The sequence below is a fragment of the Apaloderma vittatum genome, unplaced genomic scaffold, assembly GCF_000703405.1.
Source record: "Apaloderma vittatum isolate BGI_N311 unplaced genomic scaffold, ASM70340v1 scaffold1839, whole genome shotgun sequence".
Lineage (NCBI taxonomy): Eukaryota > Metazoa > Chordata > Aves > Trogoniformes > Trogonidae > Apaloderma > Apaloderma vittatum.
In genome coordinates, this window is record NW_009735573.1 from 1 (window position 1) to 27,318 (window position 27,318).

Here is a 27,318-nt window from a genome sequence, read left to right on the forward strand (position 1 = left end):
ATGAATTGCCCTTTGTGGGACAACTCATGCCAGAGAAGAGAGCATGAAGCTTCCCTCCCATGAGAGGGACCCCACAATGACCCTGGTTAAGAGTGAAGAGTCCTCCTCCAGAGTAAAGAAGAAGTGGTGGAATCAATGTCGGATGAACTGACCATAACCCCATTCTCTGTCCCCCTGCGCTGCTCGGGGGGAGGAGGTGGAGAAACCGGGATTGGAGTTGAGCCCAGGAAGAAGGGAGGGATGGGGGGAAGGTGTTTTGTTTTTTTGCCTTCCTTATTTCTCACAACTCTTCTCTGATATGTTCTTTTAATAAACCTAATTAACTTCCCCAAACTCAAGTCTGTTTTGCCTGGGACAGTAAATGAGAGTGATCTCCCTGTCCTTATCTCAAACCTTGAGCCCTTTGAAACATTTTCTCCCCGTGTCTAACAGAGAAGGAGGAGTGAGAGAGCAGCTGTGTGGGTACCTGGCTGCCAGCCAGGGTCAAATCACAACCGGAGGTGATTCAAGGCAGCCAACATGGCTTTACCAAGGCGAAGTCGTGCCTGACGAATCTAGTGGCTTTCTACGATGGAGTGATGGCATCAGTGGACAAGGGAAGAATGGTGGTTGTCATCTGTCTGGACTTCTGCAAGGCCTTTGATGCAGTTCACCACAACATCCTTCTCTCCAGGTAGGAGAGATACAGATTTGATGGATGTTAGGTGGATAAGAAATTGGTTGGATGGTCACATCCAGAGGTTGGGGTCGGGTGTTAAGTGCTGTCCCTCAGGGGTCTGTGTTGGAACTGGTGCTGTTTAACATCTTCATCAATGAAAGCGTGGCCAGCAGATCAAGAGAGGTGATTCTGAACCTCTACTCTGCTCTGGTGAGACCTCACCTGGAATACTGTGTCCATCTCTGGAACCCTCAGCACAAGAGTGATGTGGACTTGCTGGAGTGGGTCCAGAGGAGGGCCACAAAAATAATCAAAGGGATGAAGCACCTCTCCTATAAGGCTGAGACAGTTGGGTTTGTTGAGCCCAGAGAAGAGAAGGCTCTGGGGAGACTTTATAGCAGCCTTCCAGTACCTGAATGTACCTACAGGAAAGCTGGGAAGGGAGTATTTACAAGGACGTCTAGCAACAGGATGAGGGGCAGTGGTTTTAAGCTAGAGCAGGGATGTTAGGATGTTAGATTAGATGTTAGGAAAATATTCTTTACAATGTGAGTGGTGAGACACTAGAACAGGTTTCCCAGAGAAGTGGTGGAAGCTCCATCCCTGGACGTGTTCAAGTTCTGGCCTGCTGGGACTCTGAGCAACCTGGTCTAGTTAAGGCTGTTCCTGCTCACTGCTGGGGGTTTGAACTAGATGACCTCTAATGACCCCTTCCAACTCAATGCATTCTGTGATTCTGATGATATAAAATTTGTTTTGAGAATTCCTGGAGTTTGAGCCAACAGGAAGGACGTGATAGTGCAAACAAGGTAATTGGATCCACAAGGTCCTGCTCAGACTCCTTATTGGCAAATACTTCTTTTTCAATGTGACCAGCAACACTAGTTATTAATTTTTTTACGTAATAATATAGCTGTTAAACCCCAATACTCTTAATAAAGATATAAAGAGGGAAGAGGCTTGTATGGCAGGCATGAGAAAATGGGCATAAATAATCCTACAGTTGTGAAACCCAACTCTCTCTTTTTACCTTACTTTCACAAATTCCATAGGCTATGCAATGAAGGAAGAGGATACTTTTGTCAATATTATTTTTAGGATTTTGCAGTGTGAATAACCATAATATATCACCATTTACATCCATACAGTAAACATATAATCACAGCTCTTTTTCGTTCCCCTAACTGTCACCAGCAACTGTGAATTAGATATAGGTACAAACTTGCTACTTGTTGGGTAGGTTTGAGTTTTCTTTAAAACTTTGAGCTTTTTAAAGAGCATTTTTAAAGTTCTACTGACCTCTGTAGACACTGAAACAAAGCAGCAAAATCTCACATCTGGAAAAGTGAACTTGTTTACATGCATTTACTTAGCAGTCAGTCCATCAACCCTAGTATTTAATGAACCTTTTTTTTTTTCCTTCTGGCAGAACCATTTATTTGTATTAGAAACATGCACAATTTCCAGGAAGAGATTCTTGCAGCCACCTGTAGATGCTTCATGCATGACTGATCTACATAGATACCATAGGTAAAAGGAAAAAGGATTTGAATTGTAAATTGCAGCTTTCAGACTACTAAATCTCACTGCAGACTACTCTGGGCAGTATGTTGAAGACCCTGGAGATATTTCTTTAGCTAGCATTTGCAGCTGGCACAAATAAATGAACTAAGGGACAACAGACTTCATTGATCATAGCTACAATATCAAGGCTCACCTAACAAAAGATTAACAACGTACAACTGCTGAAAAAAAAATAAAGACATGTAAGGAAAGATTTTACTTTAATACTCAGTACTCAGGATGGCTCACCTGAAGCAAACTGTTTCATCTCTTTTCAACTGCTTCAGAGAAACACCATCTCTCTTTTTGGGAATGGTGAGATGGGACAGCTGTCTAGACACTGATGAAGAGCGTGTGAATTTTGCTAGACAAGATGAACTGAACAGAGCTCACAGTGAGGAGACAGAGGAACCAGGTGGACCCCTGAGCTTTCGGCTTGATGTTTGCCACCAGGATCCAGAATATGAGTCTCCGGCTCCCCTACCACACGCCCAGGTCAAACTGATCACCACCTGGGAAGCAGGATGGAATGTAACAAATGCCATTCAGGTAACCCTTTACTTCCTGACTCATTACAATCATTATTTGATAAACCTGATCATCAGTTGGCCTGCTTTATTTTACTTAACCGTACCATCATTTTGCAATACTCCAGAAGGTTTCTATGAATTTATTACCATCATGTTTCAACCTTTCTGCATAAGTTTAGCACCCTGAAAAAAGTGAAGTTTCAAAGGGGAAAAAAAATAGAAATGTTAGCTAAAGTTTAAAAAAATAGGTGAAGATGAAAAGGTGGTGACTGCACCTGTTTTGGAAGCATAAGTATAATAAGCATGTTTGAACTCAGTGACAGAGGTGTTTGATAGACTTGTGAGGTAAATATCTAATAAAACGAGGATAGTAAGAGCCAGACTGATGTCAGACATAAATTTACTGACATGTAAGTTAGACTAGATATAAATTGGCGCATGATGCACAAGAAGTGCAATAATACTTGTCAGTGTTAAGGAAAATAGTCACGCTGAAAAGCCTGAAAGCATTTGGTCCCAGCATTCTGTGTGGAATTTGAGTATCTTTCTGAATCCTTAAATTTAGCATTAAATGTTTCAGATTCTTTTTCTCACTTTTCATGATTCATTTCCTTACATAATTCTCTCATAACTTTCTGTCTAACATAGTAAGAAGAAAGCAGTATCCACAGACACATCTAGTTCCAGTAACTGTTGTTTAAACACATTTTATGGCACTTTAGTTATAGAATAATGATTTTTCCAGTGTCACAAAAGCTTGTGATTGTTGTAATAAACATATTTTATGTATTCAATTAATCCCTCAGCTCTGCAAAAGTGGAGAAAAAGGACATACTTCTAACCCCATTGTATTTTCAGACATGAACAGTGTCACATGAGAGCCAATGCAATAACATTTAGGGCACAGTAGCATATCACTCTCAGAAAATGCTCAGCTGTGAATAAAAGCGTGAAGTCCTAAAATACCCCAGCTACATTCTAGTAACACATTTTCTTTTCAGTCTCCCTCAGCAGCATCTAGTCAGGACGGGAGTCTGGGATGAGAGCCCAATGTTGTCCGTCTGAGTTTTGCCTTTGATTTCACTGAAGCCAAGATTTCATTCTGGAAGTCAATTTTGTCAATATTTACCATGTGACCTTTTGCTATGTCATGTTCTCTCTCACCCATTGTTTTCCTTTCAGAAAAACAGAAGTAATAATGCCTCTGCAAATAGATCAAAGTGCCTACAAATTCCCAAATGTTATTATGTATACAATTACTATTAATTATTAATATTATACCTTCCAGTTAATAAATAGACTGATAACACAATATAAAAACACTACCAAGCATAGAGTTACCTATTTATAAACAGGACAAATTTAAGCTAAATTATCCAATCGGATCAGTAACTATGGTCTTAGTCAAACCTGTCATCATACTGAGTATTACATACTGCTATTGAATCTCATTTGGCCAAATATTTCACAAATCAGCATTAAAACATCATCTGGTTACAGCTGTATTGAGCTTTCCTAAGGCAGAGTGAGGATGGCAAAGCCTGGAAGCTGCAGGTTTTTTAAGAGTCCAACTGAAGTGTCCTAGCGACACACTGTGAAACTGTGAGTCCATGTACACATGTGTGTATTTTTCCTATTTCCCAGTACCATAGCATTTGCTTTAGAAAAACGGTAGAGAGCAGAGAAAGGGAAGGGAAAAGCAGGAGGGGGGCAAAAAATACTGAACGAGCATCTGTCAGTAAAAAACAACAGTTTGAAGACATTTCTATGAATAACTTTGAAGAGAAAGTCAGTGAGCAGAATGATTAAAACAATCCAAACATTCTCGACTGGTGCAGACAATCTGTGTTAAAATGACAGTTGTTTTTGGCCTTACCCAGAGGAAAAGGCAGAGGTGTTTTGCATGGCAATTAGAAGTAAACATTTCAGCAGAGTTCTGAAGTGTTCTAAACAGTTATTCCAGTGACTACGATTAGTATAAAAGTGAAATTATTTCACAATCGTGATTTATTACAGGAACGATTAGTTCAGTCTCTGAAATTACATACAAGGGTTTTCTCACAGTGTTTTAAATGCAAATATTTTCAAACAAATGGGTAAATTTTTGTTATTTTGTTTTTAACTTCAACAGAGAAAATGTGCAGGTTTGGTGATGATACTGTATGTGTAGATTATTGCTTCAGACATTTAAAGTTTCCAGGGAAACGTGCTTCATATTCCAGCAGTGCACAGGCAAATGAAAATCTGTATCCAGTTAATCTAGGTGAGGACAGAGACCATAAAGCTGAGTTAATTCAAAAGGGAAAATGAATGGCATCATCTGGTAGAGTGATGCGAGTTGCGTTCTTATACAGCAGCAAAAGGCCACAAAATTTTGTACTGACTTTTTACTTAAAAGCTGGATAGACAAGCAAAGCAACAGTCACAAGGGGGAAGGTAGCTAAATTCTAACAGTACAGCATTTCACAGCAGAACCAAAGGACAATAAAGTCTGTTTATTTACCAACCACATGTAGGAGGATTGTTGCAAATAGCATGGAGAATGTTTGTTCAAGAAAGAGAAATTGAAAGTTAAAGGCACTCAGTCTATAGTATCATGAGGAGGTACAAGACAACAAAGAATGGAGAAAAGCCAAGAGACAGAAAAGAAGGAAGTGAAATAATGTTCATCTCAGCCTAGCTGTGATTTACACAATTTAGAGTCTGTTTCCATTTAGATTTCAGAAGCATAAACAAGTTTAATAGTGAAAAAAGCCAGCCAGTTTACCAGGCAGCTCCAAAGTGCTTTCACTATTATGACGTTTGTATGATCTTTAAAATAGAGTCTAATATAAGTGCACAATTCTTCCCTGGACATTTGGTAAAACATGATGTATCAGAGCATACTCAATGTGCTATTTGATTCGATGCATCTGATGCCTGATGTAGCCATCTTTTGTCTCCTGTCTTTTGCAGAGATTAGGCTGTACAAAGATTAGAAATACCGATGGCAATTTTCTTGTTCCTTTGAGCTGCTTGTCTATTGCAAGTGCTTCTAGGAATAACAATAATTCGATTATTAATAATAATGATTATCTTAAATTGTGTCAATAAAAATAATAGCTATTACAGTAGTGCTCATAATTATGCTCTTTGTATTTATATTTTATATATTCTATATTTTAGAAATAGACACTTCAACACCTCAATGATCATTTTTAAAAATGAAGGTGTATACCTGTACAGCCTTCACAGAGTGCCATTATAGATCCATTTCCATATTGGGTTCCAATTTGGTTCCTTCTTGTCTATGTAACTCTGCAAGATTCATCTGAGAACATCTCACAGATAATATTTATTTTTCTATTATGTTTCATCTAAGTTACCTGTCTTCATCTCCCTAATGTAGACTGCATCTTTAGAGTGCTTACTGAGTATTAACTCCCAAGGGCTTCAGTGGAAAATACAGTGATGATGAGAAACGGAATTAGCAGTCATGCACCTAAAGACATAAAGGCAAACATCTTTGAAAGATGTTTAAACACCTTCCCATTAAGCTTTAGTGACATGGCATTCAAGCATTGTCTAAATATAAATATGTACATGCTTGTGTGCTTAGAAAGCTAAACGTTTTTGCCATCAGGTCATTAGATGTACCACAATACAAATCTTCTCATCCTCAGTGTTAAATAATTTAGTCGCATTTAATTAAATAACCACTTAGAGCTTAACTGCAGTACTTGATCTTAAGTATTTATTTTCCAGACTTGAGAACAAGGGTCAATCTTTTCTAGTGCCCAGAGTGTAACTAACTTCCTTGAATTATACATTGAAGCTAGTGTCATACTCTGAGTTAAATTATAGATGTCTGAGGGAATCAAACTTCTCCATTTCATATCAAGAGGTGGTACTGAGAATTAGAGGGAGATGCTTGATGCCGATATCTAACCTAGGACCAGTAAGTAATTCAAGTTTCCAAGTGGAGCTAGTAAAAAAATGACAGCACAAAGTAAAATTCTAAGACTGTAGGACTGTTGTGGTGCACATAAAATTGCCAGTTAATATGATTTTAGCTGAAATGCACCTGCAGTACTGGCCAAATTTATTTTTTATAGATTTGCAACCGCATGCCCATATAGCCACAACTGGAGACCCAAAAGAAGTCTAGAGCCTGGTGAGAACCATCTAAATTCAGACCTGTTTTTGCTATGATAGAATATCACCATTATGCAAAGGCATATTTGAGAGAGGAAGAACCTGTAACTAATGTTTGTGCCTAGTTTTCTCTTTGGATTTTCTCTTGAGGAAAAAAAGATTCTGGACTTATGTCACTACTTCATATAACCTTGTATTTCAGCTCAGATCCTGCAGTGGATTTCTTTAGTTTTGTGCACATATTCATACAGCACGGAGAAGGCTGCGTATAGGATATATATCCTCTCCATTCCCAACCCTACTTTCCATCTCAAAAGCTTTTTATCGAAAATTGTGTTATCCTGCAACAATGAAATTATATCTACTTCACAGAAATCTCTTTATTTGATACATAAGCACAGTGCAGTGGACTGATTTTGAGTTTACTAACTGCCATTCCCATAAATCTCGTTAGAGAATACACTATTTCAGTCTACTTTTCCCTTGGTCAGCCACAAACACTAAAAATGTTATAAAGTCAGAGCTCCTAAACAGAGAGAGGTGGCTCATCTAAAATTGTTTCTTGTTCCAGGAAGAAATATTTGAATTGTTCTTGTGGGATTTAAGTTGCTATTCTATAGTTTTTGCATTTTATGTTGTTTGTCACATCATCTGGGCAATGAACAGATGGAGGGAGCATTGAAGGGATTTACAGCAGCATATTCTACGGTAACTGTTACGGAAATGTTAGGAGTGGCAAATCAGTTTTCCATAGCCCTCTGTGTCAGATTTGCCAGCACATGGGAGATGTGGTATAACTACTCCATAAATTATTCCCTGGACATATAGACAGTACCCAATATATGGACAGTTGCAGAAAACACCATACTAGTTCTTGAAGCATCCCGGAAAAAAGTGCAAGGGTTACATGAGTATCGGATCCAAGTATTGCAATTCTTGCAGCCTTCTAGGCACTAGAATGACATATTAAAAATCTAGAAGCTAAAACAGTCCTTAGATTATGCTTCCCCACACCATGGGTCAATTTCCTGATAGATGAGTTGCAAGAGAGTAATAGGAGTTGTCTCTCTCTATTTCCTTCATAAATAACTCTAACAGCTTCAATAGTTTGGCTATGACTGATGTACAATAGTTTATAATTTATGATGTCAATATTTTTAAACTAATTATCATATGACATAGTTACCTCACATGAGGCGTGAGGAGAAATTCTAAAGTATAATAGTCAACGCGAACATGGAATTTAACATGCAAACTCAGCCTTAAGTCTGAACATCTCAGTTGCACTGGGTGTAAGATAGATATATTTTATGATATTTATTCTTAAGCAATACCTTTATTTTATATCTTTAACTGATTTTTACCTGAGCTTTAGTGACACAGCTGTCTAATACTAGATCCATTTGATAACAGTAGCCAGAAGCACTGCTGTGCTTAAAGAAATCTGAATAATTCCATTCAGAACCTCAAATTATAACCTCACATTTCAAGAAAGTATTTATCTGACACTTGATTTTTAGCAATGTCAATTATCTATCATTCCAACAACTTTAGCTGAAACAGTTCTTAGCTATCGTTTCTGAAATCTGTATATATCAGTGTATAAATTTCAAAGCCATTGTATTATCTTGCAGGTTATTCTCAGAAACAGTAGCTAAGTCAATGCAATGCGTATTATACTCACTCGAGTTGATGTCCGGCTTGACACATTCTGATCGGGAAAGTCTTGTGGAATTTGCAAGGGCCTGCTTCTTGTAAGTGGGAACTTCTTGTTGTTTGTTCACTTGTTGTATAAGTTTGAAAAACTTTTCATCTAGAAAGTCTACTACTTTTAATGTTTAAGAACATTTACAGGTGTGAGGCTACAGTCCTCCTACGGGAAGCGGCTGGGAGTTGAAATTTCATGTGTGTCAAGGGAGTAACGAACTTGCAAAGAAGCGTACAGCAGGATGGTGGGTGAGCCTTGGCTGTCACAGAATTGCCTAGATTGGAAAAGACCTTTAAGATCATCGAGTCCCTCACACTCCCACCCAGCTGCTCACTCACTGCGCTGGGCCGGGGGGAGCAAATAGAGCAGGAGCCAGAAAGCGCGTGAGTTGAGATATGGACAGGGAGCTCGCTTGCCAGTTACAGCTGTGGGCAAAACAGGTATGACTTGAGGAAAATTAACCTTATTGGGCTCTGAGCAACCTGATCTAGTTACAGATGTCCCTGCTCACTGCAGGGCGGTAGGGCTAGATGACCTTTAAAGGTCCCTTCCAACCTAATGCATTCTACGATTCTATAATACATATATGGTTAATTACTGTGGTACTGGGAAGCAAAAAGACAAACGTTAAAGTAGCACCCTTCCTCCTGTCTTTGCCATGCTCAGCTTCATTATTTCCCTCCAGACTCTCCTCCTCTTGTCTCTGTGGCATTTTCTGCCCTTCCTTACCCCGGCTCTCCCCAAGGCGCCTCCATCTCGCCTGAGAGTCGCAGCCGTGCCCTGCGGGGGTCGGCTGGAGCTGGCTGGAACCAGCCATGCCTGGCACAGGACACCCCTGTCCTCACAGGGACCCTCCCCGTAGCCCCCCTGGCAGAGCCTGGGCACCCACACCCGGTACAAGTCGTAGGGCACATTGGTCTTGCTGGTGCTTATCCCAAGTGCTGCCTTTCAGTGTAAAATAACAGTTCTGTCGCTACACGGTGTGCATTTGGGGATGGAGAAGGGGAAACGTGCACAGACATGGCTGAGTGCACGATTGCTGATTTTCAACCACCTTTCGAACTCATCTGCCAGTAATGGCTGCTAACAAAGATTTTGCAGGCAAAGGTGCCAGGGGCCCGCACACTTGCTTCCTCCTGCCCTTCTCCTCCTCCTCCGCACAGCAAGAGGGATGTCCCCATCGGTCTGATGGAGTCCAAGCAGGGAACAGACACCAAGGCCCTAGTGTGGGGTTCCGTGAATCTAGGAGAGAGCAGCTTCTCTCTTCTCCTTAGGGAAGTGCTTCGTGGCCACTGATAGCCTTGGCGTTAATTGCAATTTGCCATTGTTTTGGCATGCTGCCAAGTTCAGCTTGCTAACACGCACCCTTAGTGGTGTGGTGTGGTGTGGTGTGGTGTGGTGTGGTGTGGTGTGGTGTGGTGTGGTGTGGTGTGGTGTGGTGTGGTGTGGTGTGGTGTTGTGTTGTGTTGTGTTGTGTTGTTAACCCCAGCTGCTTCCCAGAAGGGGGATGAGGAGGAGAGATGAAAGCAAGTAAAACACATGGGTTGAGATAAGGACAGTTTAATAACTGAAATTTTAAAAATGTTATCATAATAATTGTAATGAAAGGAAAGATAACAAAGAGAGAGGGAAATAAATCCCAAGAAAGGCAAGTGATGCACAGTGCATTTGCTAACCACCTGCTGGCCCATGCTCAGCCGGTCCCTGAGCAGCCATGTGCCACTCCTGGCCAACTCGCCCCAGTTTATATACTGGGCATGATGTCATATGGTATGGAATATTCCTTTGGCCAGTTTGAATCAGCTGTCCTGGCTGTGTCCCCTCCCAGATTCTTGTGGCCCTCTAGCCTTCTCTCTGGCAGGGCATGAGAAAGATGCAAATCCTTTTCTTAGTATAAACAGCTGAAAACATCAATATGTTGTTATTCTCATTCTAAACCCAACATACAACACTATACCAGCTACTAGGAATAAAATTAACTCTATCTCAGCCAAAAGCAGGACATAGGGACCTCAGTACTTCTGCTGTTACAGCTCAGTCAGCTTAAGTACAGTTACTTAATGAAGTGAAATCAGCACACCGCCACCCAAGAGTTTTAAACCTTTCCATTCTTTGAAAGGCAACAATCAATGATGTTGCTAGAGCTTAATAGACAGTCTGCTGAGTGGCAGAGGTGTGATTTACGTGCACATTTACATCTATTTTCAAAAAGGTTGTGTCAGTTTGCATTTCTTCCCTCACATATATATATAAAAAATTACACTTCAGAAACCTGCACATTGTGCCTTCTCCTCTCTGATCTCTTTTTCTTTCATTTCATCATGAGGAAACATCCAAGCCACCCAGGAGTAATAATGCTTTTTATAAAGCTTTTACATTGGTAGGTGGATAAGTACAAGCCCACACATGCCAAACCTCTCTAAGAATTTTTCATAAGGAAGTGTTATGTGAGTTGATACAGGGTCACAACCAGCTTCTGCTCTACACCTCTGTCTGTAACCAGGCACACAATAAATGCTGGTGATCTCTCCTGAACATCTGTCTCCTGCCTTCCGCCCTGAGGTCATCACCTGCCGCAAACTCAGGCTCTCCGGGCTGCTAGTGACACTGCTGATAGGCACCCCATCCTTCACCACCTGTGGCAGTGTGTGACGATGGCAGTGTGTTTTCCTGGGCTGGTTCAAGTTCACGTCTAATCCATATCCCTCTCCTGCCCACATAAAATATTGGCCTGTCTGTTCAGCAGTCAGTAGAAGCAGCTAAAGAGGGCTTCTGTCTTCCATCTAGCATCTGCCCACACCAACCTTCCTTCACCAGTGGTCAATGTCTTTGTCCTTGATGCCATGCAAGCCTATTATCTGGCATCAGCTCTCAGTCAGGCCTCTTCCTAAGTCTTCACACTGAGGTTATGTACAGCTTCTGCTTATTTTTATTGTAAAACCTCACTAATACATGGTCTGACTCATCAATCTACAAGGCTAAAGCTAATAATTCCCCATCTGGGTCACAGTAGCACACTCCTCCCTGGCCTTGCCATATTTACCCCATGCACACCCACCTGGAAAGCTGATGCAGTTCCATACCCCACGTGTATACCAGCTCTTGCAAGCACCTCTTCAACCGTGAAATCCAATGTAGCTACTCATCTTTTCTTTAGCAATCTACCGTTTGTCTTTCTGCATCTATTGACTCACATCTCTCTTCTTCCAGTTACAACTACCATTGTCAATTTGTTAAATATTTCAACAAGCATTCTTATGAACTTGTGTGAAGATGTTTATTTGCATTCCTCTGATCCTTTTAGAAATGCTCTTTTGCTGAAAATTTCACAGTTATAAGCTACATTGAAATGACCGTGTACTCTCTTGACTTGTAGTTTCAAGTATTGACTAATGGTTTCCTTGACTCCCCTGTCTGCCTGTATTTGTTTCCTGTTGTCTTACCCCTAGATTTTAAATTGTTTGGAGAAGAGACCATCTTTTTGTACTTTGTTTGTGCCATGCCCTGCACAATGGGATTCCGATCAAGGACTTGCAGGTGCTCCACTAATGAAAACAATTTTGAAAGTAAGTCTCAAAATATTGTTTATTTTACAGAAACTCTTTACAAAATAATGATTGTTTAAATGTGGTCCAAGATAAATCAGCTTGACGTGTGATTCAATTTCCTCTCTTTTTTCTATACAGAATGTTTTCTCCTTGCTTTTGAGACCCATTGTAGGGGCTGAGCATGAGATAAATCAGCAGATGAATGTGATAATAATACCTTTAAAATATTCATCCATTAAAGTGGGCATTCCATCTTAAAAATCCAGATGGTCAAGAGAGACCGTGGCTGAACCGTGAGATCAAATATAAACAGATAACAGCATTATGAAAATTATACCCTTTGAAATAGCAAATGTTACCAAACAGGATCAAGTAACGACCAGCTGCTTGAGTGCAGTGTTCACTTTAATCTGGGGGAGAACTGATGCACCATGACTTGTTGCAGAGCGAGGATCTCTGGCTCCCTCAGGTGAAGGGAATAGCTGATGTACTTTCCTGCTACACTAAAATCAAATTAATCTACCATGCTTTTTGGACTCATCAATCCCTGAGAGCATTTTTAACAAGCTGAATGAAAACAGATGGTATAATTTCTCCCTTTCTAATTCATGGCAGGTCACATGGCATTTAAAACCACTATTATTAGGCAACTTTGCATTTCTATATCTGCTATATCTTGTTACTTTATTGTTGTGATATTATGTTTGACAGTTACCTTTCAAAACAAAGTCCAAATTACCTATTATAGTTATTTACCAGCCTTCTGTGGCTGAGATAATTTGTACACTTGTGCCTCTCTATAGCACATGCCACTGAGCAGCTACTGCTGATGGAGAATATTCTTCTTAAAAATGTTCTTTTTGTCCCCTTTCTTAAACTTCTGAGGTATGTAACCTCAGCAAATTTATTTTAATAAACTATTTAGATGTATAACTCCTCCCAAGATAATATTCCTCCCAAGACGGCAAGAACATAGCGATAGGCAGCAGAAAGTCAAATATTTTATCACATGGCATTCCTTTCCTGGTTTTTGTAAACTTTCTTCACTTTTATATTAGTAAATTTTCAGAAGGAGGCTTATATTTTTATAAAAAGAAAGAGTGAGCCTTAGGGTTCATGAAGGAATAAAAGTTGACAAGCTCAACGTCTGCAGGTGTGTATGTGAATTTAATGCTGAAAGTAAAGGATATTGGAATTATTGTAATGTACTGATAGAATCAAAAAAAGCAATATTTCTATAGCAGGCTTTCTGAACTGTAAAGCTTCTTCCACACAATCTGTAGATGGTTAATCTATGGTTTACTTCAACGTGTATAATTCCTGACAGCAGGAGATTCACTGAAATGGCACAGACTCTGTCTGAATGAGCAAATGGAGCTGTTTGAGAAAATAAAAAGCCCTAAACACTGATTACACACAGTACTGAAGATGATGTATTGTAACCTAGTTTTAGCACAGTAAGCGGTATAAAATGTTTTGCCCCTAAAGCTAAATAAAAGAAATTGACTTCTATTTGCATCTATTCTCCCTCTTCTCCCCACACATACCATGTTTCTTGGAAGGCAGTGTTTCTCTGTATTCTTGGCCAGTGGCACTAGTTTTGCCATATGTACAATACTGTGTTCACTAAATAGCTAACAAAAAAAACCAGATTTAATATTTACCTTTCAAAAATGTAAACATATGAGTCAAAGTGAGGAAACATTCACTTCAGCTCATGCACACATGCTCTGCTTTTCATTTCAGTTTCTCTCAGTCCATTTCTTGAATTGACACAAGTAACAGCACCACTGGATGTTTTGCAGGTCCCTAGAGCAAGCATTTTTGGTTATTTTATGTTATCAAGAGCAATGGCAGCTACAGCTTTTGTTTTTACTGTATGTGGCTATTTCCATTCATTATAGGATTTTAATTGCTCGGTTTTCCTCTAGAAACATATTTGATTCAGGCTAGTTCCTTGCTGATGAGTAGAGGGGTTATTTCAGTTTTAAAGCTCATTCTAGTCTGATTGCTTCAAACTAAATCTGAGTATTTCAGAAATCATGAATAGCTCTACTGAAGCCTGAAGAAATTTAAATATGGATATAAGAATTATATCATGCACGATATGTTATTTCTCTTTTATAAGAAAGTTATTTATATTTATAAGAAGTTTTTTTTTCTTTTATAATGACTGTTAATTCCCTTGTTTTACTGTTTGTACCGAATTAAGAAGTTGACACTGAGATCTATTGTCTACATTTTAAATGTATTCTCTTGTCTCATTGTCTGCATGATTTCTGCAACTCCAAATGACATCTGCCCAGCCACCTTCCCTTAAGGGACTTAAAAATCTTCTAAGCTTTAATTGGGATCTGGAGTTTAAAATGAGCTCTCCACTCCTTCTCTTGTTGCTTTTGCTTGTTTGCTGACATTTTTTCAGTTTTGCTGAGAAACTGCCTGCTCTCAGAGCTCTTCTTTTTGCACTTTTTATTGTTGGCATCTCAAATTAAAATTAAAATATCTGCATGAAACTGTAGGCTTTCTTCTGCTGCTTTAATGGGATTTCAAAGACCCTTTGCTACCTCCTAAATAGTGAGATATTGTGAGGATCTGCCATTCCACCCTTGAAAGTTTTCTGTCATAATCAGAAAGGATAATCATCTGCATAATGCATACTTTCCCTCTAGCCTTCTACTTGCTCCTGTCTTATGCCTATAGTTAGATATTACTCATATTCAGTCATTTTTCCTCACAGCCTCTCGCCCACTGTATTCTCCTACACCTTGTTTCTATCTCATATGGTAGATTTACCATGTATGTCTTTTCTGCTACTGTGTGTACTCATTCATTAAACATCTCTTTTAGACAAAAGAAGTTGGGTGAAATTAATCCAATTCATAGATCTAAGAAGTCATAATTTCCAAAGAGAGTAAAAAAAAGTAGTCACTTCAGTAATTTAAGTAATTTAAGTAGTAGTCACTGAGTTTTCACCTAAAATCCATTAATTTCACATAAATAAATTGGGATTTTGCCTAAGAATTTTAAAGTGGGAAGTGGAAGCTCTTTAGGAGAAAGGAATAGAAACTAAATGCAGTGTTAAAATAGATTTCTCATATAAGAAATCACTACAGTTCTTAGGAACAAAGGAGAGATTTGATAGAGCTGAATTTTCCCTGCACTGTCAGAATGACTCAGGTTAAGAAAAAGAAATCAAAGTCTTTTTTTTTTTTAATATACAAACTTTTACATCAATTACTTAACTAACTTTGTTTTAATAATGAAAGAAGTGGTTTTATCTCTATGCATATAGACAGTATTTTTATCTGAAAGTTGAGAATAAACCTGAAGTTTTTGTCCCAAGTCAAGAGTAATCAGGGCCCCCGGTTTGTTCACCCAGACATCCTCAGCCATTGTTTCCCGACAGCATCCTCTCTCCAAGTCTTTCCAGTGTGGCTTCAGACGAAGAAAATAAATTTTTAAAAAGGAGGAAAATAAAAATAAAATAAAAAAACACAGAGAAAAAGTATGACATAACTCCAGTACTTTCTCTCATGGGTCAGTAGAGGTCAAGAACCATTGTATCACAGTGTGTACAAACAGAGAACAAGAGAACAAGGAGAGAAAAGAGAACAAGAAATACCTCCTCAAGTAGTAATACTTCAAGTATTTTACATCTAGACACGTTAAGACATCTTCTGCATGCATTTTGTATGCCATACACCTGGTTTCACAATGCATATTGTGAAATATATTTAAATACGTTCCGATTTTGTTTTTAAATTTTTTAAATGAACTTAAATAACTTTTAGAATTTTAAGAACAATGTGATCTTTTATGTCATTGTTAGAGAGAGACACCTCCGTTACTGAATTCATTTGCAACCTCAACTTTATTTGTGTATGTGCATGACAAAATCTCCACAGTGAAATTGTTTGCTGCTTCTTTTATCCTAAAGGTAGAAGCCTCTGGGGGTGCCACTGAAGTTTATCTGATGTTAAGAGAGGAAAATCAGTAGAGGGCTGTTGTCTATACCCAGCCTAATTGTAAGACAGCATCTTTTCTCACATATTCCAGAAGAATATATTATGATACTTTATATCAGTTTACTGATTCCTAGAGACTAAAAACAACAATATACCACTACTTAAATCTTTCATCCAGCCTATTAATTGTATTCTCTCCAGGGAGTGCTCTAAGACAAATTCCCCTTTTATATGTTGAATCTAGGAGTCATTATAGCTGAGAAAAAGTCCACCTAAAATTGGTGGTTGGATCTGTGCTGAGGAAAGAACAGGATAATATTCACCAGGGGAGAATTCAGTCACCTTTTATTCTTGTGTGCGGCCATGACAAATCCTATGACAGTTTTCAGAAAATATTAACCCAGCTTTCAGAAGATGCAACATGGCTTCCTTTTTGCCTAAGGATAAGCTTTATGCCAGTGCAGAGTTCTTTGTAGTATGAGTTTGGTTTTTTTACATTTCCTCTTCAACCTTACTTGTTAGAAGTAACAAGACCTGTGTCTTGTCCCATACAGGCAGCATTCAAGAAAAAGTCCTAACAAGCCAAATGCTTTTTCCCAGCCTGAGTTTGAACTTTAGCTCTTCCTTTTGTTGTGTCAGTGCACACTCAAGTAAAGTTATTTGGCTCCCCACTGCTTTGCTTTGCTTCTAGTCTCACAAAGGCCCAGTCAAGCTCTTTTGACCATATTTTCATGGATATTCACTCGCATGTTGCTGTACCGGATGCTTTGAGTGTTTGTCTGCCTTCAGGTGAAAACTTAAGAATCTTTAATGAGCTATTCTGTGAATAAATAGGTAAGCAGCAAGTGAGTCTATGTTGATCTCCACTACTAACTTTCAAAATAACATTTGTTTTAGTTTTGACTGCCTTACTTTTTTTCATCTCTTCTTCCTCTCCACTACATAACACTAAATACAACTCTTATCAAAGCCTGCTTTCTCCTTTGGGACCAAGCGAAATAATATGTTTTCTTAAAAGGTAATTTGCTTGGGAGATTCACTTTGTATGATTGAGTGCATTCTTGCAGACAGCTCTGAATTTATGCAAACTAACATTTTCCATCAAACCATGCAGAATTAAACATCAAGCATATTACTTCAATTTTAGAACAAATATTTAAATCAATAGCAAAGCCAATGGGATCAGCTGTCACACTTGATGGCAGCATTCCCTCTTTTGTTGAGACATTTTCTTTCCTCTATTCCCTTTCCTAATCTTTAGGAGATTCTTAAAACTAATCTGGCCAGGAAAAGGAGAACAAAAACAATGTCTTCTGTCAGTCAAATGGACATATACATTTAGCAGTGCAGGCTGTGCAACTTCCTTACTTGCTTATCTTCCTGCAGCGTCTCCTGAGCAGTCTATCTGCCTTATCATCTGCTTATGGGACCCAAAGGATTGACAGAACAACACTTCTAAAGTTTCTCTCAGTATATAAGGTGATTGCAGGCATTAATCACAGAATAAACACCTTAGCCACTTTCCTCCCTGAAGCTAAAACACGTTGTCATTGTCAGAGAGAAAGAATAAGAGAAATCAGGAAAAACAAGATTGCTGGGGTCTAGTTCAACCATCCCTGAAGTTAAAGGAAGATTCTTCACTGACATTAAAGGAGATGGATCTGCTGTTAAGGTCATGCGGGCATGGACAATATTTGAAGTTTTCCACAGAACAGCTTGTAGTATTTTTGCATTCAACCTCTGTTGAGCTGTGAACAAACTGTGAAGCAAGTGGGAAAGCAGACAATTTTTTTCCCTGGTGTCTGTAGAGCAGTGCCAGGAGTCAGAGTAGCCAGCTAGGGAACTGGCAATTCTTATTGCTGAGAAGAAATAGGATATAACTGATACTGAAAATAAATGATGGCATGATTTATGCAACTGGAATTTAAAAATAGTCTGATAAAGCACATTTACAAAAGAAGAGCAGGTAAAAGAAGTGAGGATGGCACTCTATCTTGGAGAAATTATTATCTGTGTTAGAGCTATTTTTCTTGGTAACTTCGCTTTCAAAGACCTGAGCTGGAGGTTGTATGTAGTGTGTAGTAAAACACCAGTAAAGTTTCTAACAATTATAGATTATAATTACCTAACACAAAAGGTGATTCCAGTTTGAGCCTCATTACATTGAATAAAGATGAACAGATCAGTGGTTTTAATTACGTTCATTATGAGAAAACAGAGGACAAGTAATATATATATATATATATATTTGGTACTTCAAAAGGGTGAATTTTAGAAACATAGAGAAGATCATGAAAGATAATTGATTAGGAAGAAGAAATACAGACAGCCAATTGTGAAAGTAATTTGAAAGTTTCTAACTGGAACTTATTAAATGTCCAGAAACCAGGTCTTGTAACTAAGAAACAGTACATCTGTGTGCTAAAACCCCTCCTACTTTAGGTGTGAAGTGAATGCATCAATTAAAATTAAAAATAAAATGCCCAAAGGGAGAAAGGTAGGTTGAGAGAATCCTTGTAAATTATAAATTATGAAGTGTAACAAAGAGGTATAGGAACCCAAAGACACTTGGGAAAGTTAATCTTGGAGAACAGGACAATAAGAAAATAGTTTTTAAAAAATAGAGGGGAAAAAAGTTAGATTTAGTGTAAAAATTTGAAACACAAATACTAACTGTAGTATAAATTAAGTATAATGGAAGAATATGTCTATATATGTGACTGTATATGCTTGTCTAAAAGCACCAGGAGAAAGAGCAGAACAAGGTTAAAAGGGAAGGTATGCATTAACTGTAATAGAGCATCCATATATGTGATTTCATTCAAATGGAAAGGTAGAAAACCTAACCTTTAGGTAACTGTTAAGTGAGTGAAGTAGAAGACAGTATCTATAAAACATGGATAAGGAAAGTAACAATACAGCGAAATTCAGGGATTTTTGCCTAATATTTATGAGGCATGAGACATAATTATGAGGCAAAAGATCCAAAATTATATCCATTCTAGAAAACTGTAGAAGATAAACCCAAAATCCATTTGTGACACTAGTGAAGATGAACACCAGAGACACAGTGACCTATCCTAAGATAGATACGAATTACAAATCGTTGTGCCTATTTCTTCCAAGCTTAGACTTGCACAATTAATTATTGGATAACTATGGTTACTACTTCAAATGGATGGTGAAATGTATCTTCTTAATATTTTGAGAAGCAGAATATTTGAGAAGCCCAGAAAGTTGCACCTGAGAGAAGTAACCAGAGATACATCTGACCTGATAATGCTCTTATTCAATAGCTATTACATGTGGAATTTTCAGAAGACTGTGGATATCATTCCAATATTTAAAAAGCCAGTGAAATCCTGACTAGTGAAACCTGGCAACAGTTCTGAGAAGAAGAAAGTAATTGTTAATACAGGTTTTAATTGATACAGAATAAAAAGCTAGGAATATAATCAAAGTCAATCATTACTGCTTTGGAGAAAGAGTCTTTACAGCCCTTATTAAACACATTTGATATTATTCTTTGATTAGATTGTAATAAAGGCTGTGAAAATAAATGCTATATTTATGCTTTTAAAAGGAATTTTGACACATTAATACATGAGATTCTGATTTAAGAATTAGTGTAATTACAGAACATATCTTAAATGGGCTAACAACTGCCTAAGTGACAGATACTAAATAAATAACTGTCAGTGTGGATCTATTGTCAAACTAATGAGTTTCTAGTAGGGTTAGGAGGTTATCTAGTAGAATAATTGGCATCTGGTCCAATCTTATTCAATGTAGTAACTTCATCCAGTGATGTGGAAGAAGATACAAAATCACCATTGATCACAGTGGTGGCTGAGAAGAGAAAAAGACCTTGGAGGTCAACAGGCACATAGCTCTGTTATCATGACATGAGGTGAAGGGGTTTGCTATGTTTTTTAATTTAGTGCTAATAAAATTGTATCTTCATGCAAGTACCACAGCAGCACAGGCTTGTGTAGGTTCAGGAAAATGGTGTATTTTAAATGATAACAAATGCTAAGCAATATGATTAAATATTTTGTGGAAGTGTACTGAAGAGCAAGTTTCTTTAATTTATGTCCCTACTCTTCCAAGAAGATCAGTGAAGAAGGCTTTCCTGTATGCTTTCCATGCCTAACCCATGTTCATGTGTAAATACATAGTTTGGAAAATAGTCAGGCTTAAATGAACTGTTCCAGTGGAGTAACTACAGATGGTGAAAAAGACAATCAGAGCTAATTCAGCAGTCTATCATATTAGCATGTTCTTTGCATATAGGAGAGCTGTACTAACTGAATAATTTTCAGTCAGATTCTTCTTAATTTCCTAATTTATTTTTCCATCTGATTAAGTCTTTTGATGAAATCTTTTTTTCTCTCTATTTTTAGCATTTTTTTACTCCATTTTATGTCATTATCTTTTGACATTTCTCAAGTCTTACCATGATTTGGTCTTCTTTAATTTTCAATTACCTTTCCATCTGCCTTGTTTTTCAAAATGTCGTATTTCAGGTTAAAACAGCCTATGAAATGAAACATTTTACCTGGACTAAAAACTGAACGCTAAGGATTTTTTCTGTTTTCTCAGAGCACTTGAATATGCACATTTGTGCATTTTTCCAAACACATTTATTCCTTGTGGAGGTGCTTGTGCTGAGTTGAAGTAGTGTCAAACAGGTGAATGATAGTAGAAGCCATACTTTTTGAATTCTACACTAGATCAGATACCTAATATTTTTAAAACAAGCAGCCAGCATTACTAGTGTGAGAAACACTCCCATGTAGTTCAAATAGTGCATTCAAACTATTGAAAAATGCAAAAACATTTTAATGTGCAGATGTAATTTGGAAATCCTAATCTGTTTGGTTTGTGTTGGTGGTGGCTAGGTAATTTCTGGTAGTAGCTGTCATACATGGTTGCTTCCACTTGTGAGTATTCTCTCATGGCTAATAAATAAATTCTACCTGAGGCTGACTTTTCCTTATATGCCCTCTCTGCTCTCGTCCTCGACATTTCTGCTAAGGCTGCTCACCAGATCAGCCCTCAGCCCTTTCTTCTTTCTAGGCCCAGCTGCCTATGGCTAAGTCTACAGGGAGTCTTTGACCAGGAGCTCCTTCCAGGCACATGTATTCACTCATTGACAATGAATAGTCCACTTTCATCTTCAGTCTAGGGTGAAAATACCCAAGTCTTGCAAATGTCTCAGGAGACAAGGGAAGATGCAGCCCACTGGGCAAGCTTGGGGTCTCTCCCTGTACGGGTTGGGTGGAGTGATGGCAAATAAGCACTCAAGCTGAGCTGTGATAGAAGACTGTTTCAAAAGTTCCGTCTGCCCTGTACCAACTGTGTTAGTACTTTTCCCCTCCCCTGTGGTATTCTGTTTTGTAAACAGGTTACCTTGAAACAGCATGTTTAGAGCTAACTTGTTTGACTTTGCACCAGAATGGTTGGAAATAAAACCACTCAGGCAAGAACACTTCCCAGACAGAAATCTAAAACTAAGAGCTGAGAGGCAATTTAAGAAACTGTTCCTTTCGCTGCTCATTTTTAGCTGATGCCTTAGAGCTAAGGCTGTCTGTGCCATTATTTGGACTTGAGGACACAGGACCAGAAGATTCAATAAGAACAAGTGCCAGGGTCAAGCCGGACCAAATACACCTTGACAAATGGTGTCAAAATTGCCTGTGTTCCACTAGCAAAGAATCAATGAAATGTTGACATGCTCCATCCAAATTCTCTGTTCACTCACTCCTCATGAGAGAGGGAAAAAAGTTTCCACCTTCAGCAACATCCATGAAAGGTTTTCTTTAAGGAAGAGGAATTTTCCACAGATAAGTCACTTCAAGCAATGCTCTAAGGTTGCTGGGCAGCTTTAAACTGGAGAACACAGCTGGATGCCTGTACTGTTGTACTACATTGACAGCAAATAAATGTTTATTAAAGATACCTTTCTTCTTTGAAACTAAACTATTTAAACTTGGTGACATGCAGGAAATGCTCCTAACAGAAAGTATGGGTTTTGGAAAGGTAAGAACAGAAGATTAAATCCAAAATGAGTTTGACAAAGTCTGACAAAGGGTCTTTCATTCTTTAAGCTCTCATGGCCATCACAAACATTTTTGGCCATTTTGTAGAATTTGACAATGTGCTGATGATACATGATACACTGACAGGAAAATCACTGTTACATCACCACGTACATGCTTAATGTATTGGCATGTTTGTAGTTCTTCCATTTCTCCCTACTAAACACATTCTATATCCAAAGAGCTGCAAAACCAGTTATGTCCACAATGTTTGATTTCTACTATTAACTGAAACTGCAAACTCAGGGAAAAAGATGTCAAGGACATCAGCTGAAAGGAAAGCTTACATTTTCTGTAGAAAGGTTCAGTTTAGAATTCTAAACTTTAAACTTTGAAATTGACAATTACTGATACATAATTTTAAGAAAGAATATATATAGTGCAAAAATTGATTTGTGTAATAAGGTCTGAATTCAGAAGATGAAATAAAAATCAACCCAAAAAGACTGTTATCCTGTGGTCTGTGGTAGGTACCAAATAAAATTCTGTTATATAAAGAGCATGGAGATGTTAGAGGTTAGAATTGTGTTATGCTCTGATTAAACTAACAATTAAGCATGGAAAAGCAGACACCTGTGGGGAGGGCTGTAAATGGCTGCCTAATGTGATAACGTCTCCACAAGACTTATACTCTCGTTTAGATTGACACTAGTCATATAAACATTAATAGACTAAATTCAGCAGGGGAGAAGCCATTGTGCAGTTAAGGCCTGTGCTGACACTTACCTGTGGTTTAATTATACAGTGACCCTTTGAATCAGCAGATACAGTTTGAACTCCCAAATGCTGGTTAAGGGGCAAAACAATAATGCTGTGAGTATGGAACAAATGAGATAAGCTTGCTACAAACTGCAAGGAACTGAGAAAACATTGTTGTTCTTATGTTAATATGGAAGATGACACTTTGGCTTTTATCTTCCCGATTTTTTCATAGACTAGATTCATGTGTGACGCTTTTAAATTCAATCTGTTATGTAAATGTTCTCCAATGATTGTTTTCATAGGAAAGAAATCACATTTTGTTCTTTAGGCAATTACCTAACTTGCCAGTCAGTGAAAACAGTGATTAAAAACGGCATGATATCAAAAGCTACTGTGACATGTGTGCTCTCTGCAGCCTGGGTATAGCCAGATAGCTAGTCTTTTTAAGAAAGTAAACTGTTGGATGGCAGAAACGGTAGAATTCTTAACACTTCTGTGAAGTTCATGTACAAAAGAAATGCTAATTACTCTGCAAGCTAATTGGGTCGTGAGACATATGTTAGAGCCGAGGTAGGCCATTGGAGTGGAGAGATTCGGGTGACTGAAGCACCACAAGCTATGTAGCTGAAAGTCCCCGCTCCTAGATGAAATGGCACCTGTGACATAAAAAAAAGCCATTGCTGTAAATAAAGTAAATGAAAACAACCAAAAAGAGTATCTAGTCAATAACTTTATTATTATATCAGTAGTAGTGAGATACTTCTGTTTCAGCATATAAAGGCATAGACCTCTGAAATATGATTCTTCTAGCTCTAATTCAGCTGAAAGCTGCCTGTTCATATGATGGGCTCTCATTGACTTAGGGAAAAAAACACTGCTCTAATTTAAGGACTTCTAATCTTTCTTTTTTTGGTAGATGCTCATCCCACAATCTGCCCATAAAGGACTTCTATTTTGTGGCTAGAAGATAAGGAGAATGTTTTTTCTACATGGATGATTAGTGTTTGAAAGATTGCCTCCCTTTGGAGCCCTGGGAATTCACAGCCCGGGAATACTTGTACCACTTAGAAGTGGGGTGTTAGCTATAAACCTTACAAAGCTGACACACGCACCCACCTTCCCGATGAGCTCCAGTAGAGCCGTGCTCCTGGACTGCCATCACAGAAACTGCTGACTGTGAAACCTAAAGTAGTAGATAGAAAACACCAAACACAGAAGTGTGCCTGAAACACTTGTCCCCCATGTGGCCTCATGTCCACAGCTGTCGATGGAAAAGACTGAAATTAAGCTTTAGACCATTAGGCTCACCTATTCAACCTTGGCTCTGGAAAGCAGTCAGCGGCACCACGCACTCAGAAAGGGAGAGAAGAGTGGGTCGCCCCTTCTGCGAGGAGGCTTGTTTCTGTCAGGGATTCATGGGTTTTGTAGCGCAGATAGGGTTGCTGAGGTTCAGTCAGAAATAGAGTTTAGATGGATTTGATCCAACTCAAGTCCTTCTGTCAGGCCAGAATAGCAAACGTGAGCGCAAATGCTCATATTTCATCATGTCATAGGTGCTGTAAGAAATACTGAAGTAAAAATTTCTGTAGAACTAGTTAACTCTATTTTGTTTCCTCCCAACCTTTCCTCAGTCATCAAGAACAAAACTGCCTGACCAGTCTGACTAACGTGCATTGCTTGATTTCAGCTTTGTGCAATACAAGGAGAAATGTCACAGAAGCATCTTTCCTAAATTGGCTCTTTTTATGAGTAACTATTGTTCAAGGGTTTTGCTCGGTTTGTGCTGATGGAAATTAAACCACATTAAAGTGTTGTTTGTCCTAAATATAGAGAAGAAAGAGGGAAAACAACAAAGAAATACACACAGTGTTCTGTGAAACTAAAATACTACTTTTTTTTTTTTACTGGGTAAAACAAGAATAATTCTGTTTCTTTCAGAAACTGCTTAGAGAAAAGTATATCTATATGTTTTACATGTATTTTTAAACATCTAAATAAGTTTACATCGTCTAAAATCTCAGCTATGAGAAGAATCACTTTAGCAGTAGGCTTAACAAGAGCAAAGGCTGAGCGAGGCACACAGAAGCCACAGAGGAAACACAAGCAAAGTCTGATGTCACTTTAATGCCATTTTCTTTCCAGAGGTCTGTTAACAATTTTTAGACTGATAGTAATCGCCATTACTGGATCTACCTAGTGTGCTATTTTTAATTTGAATGAAATGTACAGATGATGCTACAGTTGCTTAATTTTACTGATATTGAACCTGTTTCATTAATATGCATGTTGACTGAATAACTGCCTGTGATCCTTCTAAAATGTGCTTCTAATCACATCAGCGTTAAATATTAACTAGAAACCTGACTCTATCATTTGGCCGCACTCTCTTTTTCCTAGCTTATCATTAAATGTGTGTCAATAGGAGCAGTTACTTTTGCCAGCAGTTTCATTTATCGTAAATAAACACATTTCTCATGATTGTTACGTACTTAGCTGAATGTAACAGTACTTCCACCCTGTAGTTAGGCGAAAGTAATGTTCAGTGGAGGGCGAGTTTGGGAGTGTGGCTTCTAGTAAACGTTGTGCCTCAGGGATTTTGTGCTATCTTTTCTTTCTCTTTTTCCTCTTCAGGGAATATTTGTCCTAGGATTGCCGTATGCTCTTCTCCACAGTGGATACAGTGGCCTGTTTCTTATTATCTTGGCTGCATCATTATGCTGTTACACAGGCAAAATTCTAATCGCTTGCCTGTATGAAGAAAATGAAGATGGGCAGCTCATAAGAGTGAGGGACACATATGAAGATATTGCAAATGCTTGCTGCAAAAATCTGTCTCCCAAACTAGGTGGCATAGTTGTCAATGTGACCCAAGTGATGGAACTGATCATGACATGTATTTTGTATCTGATTGTTAGTGGGAACTTGCTGTCACATAGCTTTCCATATGTACCGGTGACGGAGAAAACTTGGTCTGTGATTGCATTTGTTACACTGCTGCCTTGTGTATTTATCAAGACTCTCAAAATTGTTTCCAAACTCAGCCAGCTTTGCTCCTTGGTTCATTTCATTATCATCCTTGTAGTGATGACCTACTGTCTCACACAAATACATCAGTGGTCCTGGGGAAAATTTAGGCTCTCCATTGAGTTTGAGGACTTCTTAGTCTCTGTAGGGGTGATAATTTTCAGTTACACTTCACAAATATTCCTTCCCACACTTGAAGGTAACATGAAAAACCCAGGGGAATTTAGATGTATGCTGAATTGGACTCACTTTTTTGCTTGTGTCTTGAAAACAACCTTTGCACTGACTGCATTCTTGACCTGGGGTGAAGAGACGAAGGAAGTTATTACTGACAACTTACCATCATTTCTTCAAACCCTAGTGAATTTGTGTCTTTTAACCAAGGCTCTTCTTTCTTACCCTTTGCCCTTCTTTGCAGCCACAGAAATTGTGTATGCTTGTATTTCTAGAGGCAACTGTTCCAATTACAGATCTCCACTGTTTGCTCTGGGTATAAGGTGTTCATTTCTCCTATTAACTCTGCTGATGGCCATGTTCGTACCACATTTTGCCCTGTTGATGGGTTTAACAGGCAGTGTAACAGGTTCTGCTATGACTTTTCTTCTTCCTTCTCTCTTCCATTTAAAACTTAAATGGAAAAAACTATCCTTCTTAGAGAAATGTGCAGATATCTCTGTTTTCATTTTAGGTTTCCTTTGTAGCCTTGCAGGCGTAGTTTGTTCAATAAAAGGGCTACTTGAAGTATTTGGAGGAGTATAGAAAGCTTTCCTGAAAGCTAAATAGGGCCAAAATATTTTAAATGCTTTTACCCTGTTAGTCAGTATGTAAGAGACTTTGTCACTAGGTAAAATTAAGCATATGCTTAAATATTTTCAGGATCAGGTCTTTAAAAGCCCTTTAAAAGTATGGGACTCTAAGAAAATTGGGGAAAAAAACCTTTCTAGCCAAAAATTACAATATTGCCCCTAGTTAAGATGTTGGGAGGAAAGAAGTTGTTGGAGATGGTTTAGCATGAAAATAATTTTAAAATAATCCTATATAATTTTGTTCATACATGACATGCATATCTTAAAATAGATACTGCAAATGATTCCACCAATTTAACCAGAATTTTTCACAGGGTTCGGTGCTCTTCAGTCTCAAAGCTACCAAATCTAGCTTACAGGATATGGTAGAGTTTGAGAGAGCTGTCATTGCAAAGGAATAAAATAATACAATTTCACAGTATTGGCAGAACATAATTCAACATTTGAAAGAACAAAACAATGAATTTAATTTTTTATCTAAGACAAGTTCTACTACTTGTTTTTTAAATGAGTAGGGAAGAAGAAAACACAGTTTACAGCATCTTTGAAAGCCTGCTTTTATCATGAGTTCAAATGGGA

General features: G+C 38.3%; 1 protein-coding gene across 1 annotated transcript; it reads left to right on the forward strand.

The window, feature by feature from the left end:
* The first annotated feature begins 2,461 nt into the window (after positions 1-2,461).
* On the forward strand, positions 2,462-26,692 carry LOC104269510 (vesicular inhibitory amino acid transporter-like). Its single transcript, XM_009876611.1, has 2 exons — positions 2,462-2,770; positions 25,541-26,692. Exons 1-2 carry the CDS (start codon positions 2,462-2,464, stop codon positions 26,690-26,692), a joined length of 1,461 nt encoding a protein of 486 aa, XP_009874913.1.
* The last annotated feature ends 626 nt before the right edge of the window (positions 26,693-27,318 follow it).

Bases quoted from the DNA above. Each gene is read 5' to 3' on its own strand.
- LOC104269510 (XM_009876611.1), top strand. From the start codon at position 2,462: ATGGCTCACCTGAAGCAAACTGTTTCATCTCTTTTCAACTGCTTCAGA. The intron at 2,771-25,540 runs GTAACCCTTTAC...TTTCCTCTTCAG, and splicing joins ATGTAACAAATGCCATTCAG to GGAATATTTGTCCTAGGATT.